This window comes from Elaeis guineensis, chromosome 1, assembly GCF_000442705.2.
Source record: "Elaeis guineensis isolate ETL-2024a chromosome 1, EG11, whole genome shotgun sequence".
NCBI classification, from domain to species: Eukaryota; Viridiplantae; Streptophyta; class Magnoliopsida; order Arecales; family Arecaceae; genus Elaeis; species Elaeis guineensis.
In genome coordinates, this window is record NC_025993.2 from 105070003 (window position 1) to 105074275 (window position 4273).

General features: G+C 36.6%; 1 protein-coding gene across 1 annotated transcript; it reads left to right on the forward strand.

Annotated features, from left to right (window-relative positions):
* The first annotated feature begins 260 nt into the window (after window positions 1-260).
* On the forward strand, window positions 261-1181 carry LOC105038249 (uncharacterized). Its single transcript, XM_010913993.3, has 2 exons — window positions 261-329; window positions 430-1181. Exons 1-2 carry the CDS (start codon window positions 261-263, stop codon window positions 970-972), a joined length of 612 nt encoding a protein of 203 aa, XP_010912295.2. The 3' UTR covers window positions 973-1181.
* Window positions 1182-4273: the final 3092 nt, after the last annotated feature.

The window sequence follows — 4273 nt, forward strand, 5'->3', positions numbered from 1 at the left end:
TAAGGGCTTATCAGAGAGGGAGAGAAAATACAATATACTTATTGCCATACATTCTTGTAACGACAATTCTAACTAAATTTAATGGCCAACGTCCCGCCAAGCCATCCGAATTCATTGGTCAACAGCTCACCTAAGAATCCTTGCGAACCTTTGAGTGTGATACAAGGCGGCCACCCAAAATATCCAATCAAATTCTCCCATTGCATTGGCCCAAAAGAGCACCAACCTCACACCCTGAATCCCATTCCCTTCTTATGTGGATGCGGCCTTGCAACGTCCCAACATGGACACGTATCCCTTCCTCCCACCATACGAACAATAGTTCCAACGTGCCCCTCCCGACCCCCACTCACTCTCCCTTTGTTCCCCTTCGTTACTTTTCTCTTGTGATCTTTTTAGCTTCCAACAACTCCCTCTTTAATAGCCTAGCCATTAGAGCAAGAAGTTGAGAAGGAGAGAACAAGGAGAGAGGAGGAGAAGGAGAGAAGGAACCCTCTCATTTGCCGAAGGAGAGATAACATGCTTCGCAAGAGTTGCACCCAACCTTCCAAGGAGAGAACTCGAGTATTGGATTATCATGAACACAAGGTTCCATCCTCAGAGAATCTTCAAACTGAGAACTCCAAGGTATTCATTGGCCCGGACTTGCACTCCGACATTGGTGGTGGAAGAAGGATAGATTGCGCGAATCCTGAGGGCTCCCGGAGGAAGATCTCGAAGGAAGTTAGCTCTGAGGGACTGTCGGCCGAGGAGTACGGGAGAGAGAGACTGAAGAGGCACAGGATGGAGATGGCAGGCCGGGTTTGGATACCGGAGATCTGGGGGCAGGAGAGCTTGCTGAAGGATTGGATAGATTGTGAAGCCTTTGATAGATTTCTTGTCCCCAAGGGATTGATGTTGGCTCGAGAGGCTTTGATGGAGGACTGCCGACGAGCGAACTCCGGCCCGCTGGGGATAGAGAACCGATGTTGAAGTTTCAGTCCTTAAGGTTATTCTATGAGACTGTCTTTGTTATATTTATATAAAATAAAAACAAGACTATAAGGATAGATTACTTGCATGGCTCCCCTCTTGTTCTGATAAAATAGCATGTGGTTGTTCTACCCATCAGGGTTCATGCATGGGTGAACTGCAAATTCTCTACGTTCTGTCTATAAGCAGATGCCTGCATTTTGGTCTGAGTTTAACTTGTTCTTTCAGTAACAATATCTGTTTTTTCATGAGTGAAAATTGGTGATAAAAAATTTAAACTATCTTTTTGTTTATTATCATCACAAGATAAATATTGTTTTATTCATACTTACACCTTGCTTGGATTTAGAGAAATGGAGAGAAAAGAAGAGAGAGAGTTTTTCATGTTTGCTTGGGAAAATAAGGGAAAAAATGGGATGAAAAGAAGACAGACAGAAATTGTTTCTCCAAAAATCCATTTTTTTTTTCTTCCGTGTTTAAAAGTTGAGAAATTCGGAGAAAAGAAACGGGAATTTAAAGTAGGTGTTTATTCCTCTTGCCCTAAGCCAGATGGTTCGAATAATTTATTTTTTTTTCTTTTCTTTCTTGTGGATCCAAACAAGAGAAAGAGAGTCACTTTCTTTCCTTTTCTCTGATCTTTTCTTCTCTCCTCCCTTTTCTCTTCAATTCTCTTTCTCTATATTCTATCCAAATCTAGCGTTACGTGCATCAACAATGTTTTAAGTTGAGATTGTTTAACCATGCTCAATTTACTTTTTCGGTTGTCAAAATTATTGATTATTAGCATTTTACCGTAAAATGGTGAAATTTTGGCCATTGAAAAGATATTCTCTTGCAACAGCCCAAGCAATAGCATAGGCTTTGGCTGACAAGCACAGTGCTGCAAGTTAAAATTTTGGGCCTATCACTTTTGGCATAAAAATACCAAAGATTAAGTTTGTCCCTCCCAAAATCTTTGCTTGCTGGGACCATAATTGGATAATGGCATTTAGCAATCCACTTGATTGGGAGATTATTTCTTTTTCATGTATAAAATTATAAAATTCAAAATGCCTTGCTTTAGCCTCCCCTAAAGTGTCAAAGTAACCTAATTTGGATTTCAATCAGAATTAAAATGAAGATTTGTCTATTCGCTAATCTTGGCTAAACTTTAATTAACCTCCACTTAGAATTGATTAAATTTAGATTCCTACGTCGATGATTCGAGCTGTGTTGAACATGATGTTACTATCTTTATATTATTTACATACCAAAAAAAAAACAAAATACACACACACACACATCAAGTGGTCAAAAAATTGAATAAATAGCATGCAACAATATATATTTTCTTTTAACTATTAGAAGCATAAGCTGAGGATTTTTAAATTATATAATTTTTAATATGTCAGTAAATTATAGATAGAAGATTATATCCAAGATCACAAATCATTATTATGGAACCATTATGGCTCTATGTATATCTGACCGATTTTGAATGGAGATTCATTTGAATATATACAAGTCATGCTATATATATATATATATATATATATATATATATATGAGCCTTCTCTCTTACAATCACACATGCTCCCTCACTGACTCACGGTTAAAGATCCAAGGAACATTGATGGTTCCAAAAGTCCTTCACTGTTCAAAATCAAGAAAGAAATTTGAAAAAACATAGCATGAGTCCAAAAAAGTTGCAAGTTGATGGGTCAAGGTCCCTTTAAAATCTTGTATTTTTCCTTGTGGTACCTTGGGTTACATTCATTGGGCAACCATCATTCCTTCTTCGAGTAACGTAATGGCTTTGAATGCCTGTTCATTTGTAAGAACTCACTTAGCAGTCATGTGCCATGGAGAGATTACATGTAATAGAACACCATCAGAGGTTTATGGTGAAATGATGCAGCAACCAACCCAAAATTTCCTCCCTTTAAGAATACCAAACATATTTTCTACTTAGATTGCAATAATGTTCTTCACATGTTACTAACGTTATATTCCTTATATTTTCCTAATCTATGAAACAAAAGTATAAGTTTCTAAAACACCTTGCTTAAAATGCAAGAACTAAAAGTTTAATGGCAATTGTATATACAGATTCCGTTGGAAGGGATGCAATTTCTAGTGAAGGACGGATCCTATTAAGGCTAAATAACAAGTTATTTAGATTTTTATAAATTAATTTATTTAAAACCAAAGTTCAAAGTGCCATGCAAGAGCCTCTAACACCATTTCTCTGCATGTTTTGCGCCACTATAAATGAAAGCCATGCGAAGCAAATATATGTTTCACCTGCTTAAATTCTGCTTTTAAAGAAAAATATGCTACACAAAATCAAATATATAATTATCATATATTACATACAAATAAGTAAAAATTCAATTCGTACAGTTTACAATGCTTGGCTGCCGATGCAATTGTATCATAATTGAGATCAATGCCATCCATATTACTTTCTAATTTCTTTTTTTTGGGTATAGATCAAATTACTTCCTAATTACTGATATGTGTCAAGCTCGAGTATAGGGTTGAAACAGGCCGGGCTACATCTCTACTCGATCTGGATACCAAATATTTTTTTTGGGACTCAGGTCAGGCTTTAGTTGGAAAATATTTTAAAATCTAAGTCCCAAGCCCGATCTGAGTCCAAATTTCTTATTTGGTTATTAGGTTGGCTTGAATCTATAAAAATAAAAAGATAATATTATTAATATATAATTCTGCAAATAATAAGAACTGAACAATATTTTTGTTTTGGCTTCTTTATTTTTCGTATATCATTGATGCCATCTCATTTGACTAGGATCGGATTAATTCAGATCAAAAATTTGGGCTAAATCATTTGAGTAGGGAACTAGGCTTAGGCCAAAGGTACGTCTGAGTCTGGCCCAAAAGGTAAACAGTCCTATATCTAGGCCCAAAGGGGTTTAATATTTAATATAAACATTCAGGTGCAGTGTTAAATATAAATAGTGAGAGTAGAAAGGGTTCATTATAAAAACTAGCTCAGAATTTTTTTTTTTTTCGAAGCCTAGTCCAAAAGAGCCTCAAAGAAGAAGAAGAAAGACAAGCGGAGGAGAATATCATAGGAGAATCTATGGCGGCGATGGCGGCGATGGCGGCGGCCGCCATGAGAGGAGAGTTCTCTAGGAGAGGCTCTACCGGGTCCTCATGCTCTAGAACTCCGTCTATGATATGAATCTCTTTGATTCATTTTTCTTTTAAGTTTTTTTTCTTAATTATTTTGCTTGGATCTTAAGAAAAAGCTAGTTTAGGTCTCTTGATCAATTTCTTTATCTTCTTGTTCCAT

Excerpts from the sequence above, each read along its gene's own strand:
- LOC105038249 (XM_010913993.3), top strand. The coding sequence starts at position 261 with ATGCGGCCTTGCAACGTCCCAACATGGACACGTATCCCTTCCTCCCAC. Across the intron at positions 330-429 it reads ATACGAACAATAGTTCCAAC|CCATTAGAGCAAGAAGTTGA; the intron begins GTGCCCCTCCCG and ends TTAATAGCCTAG.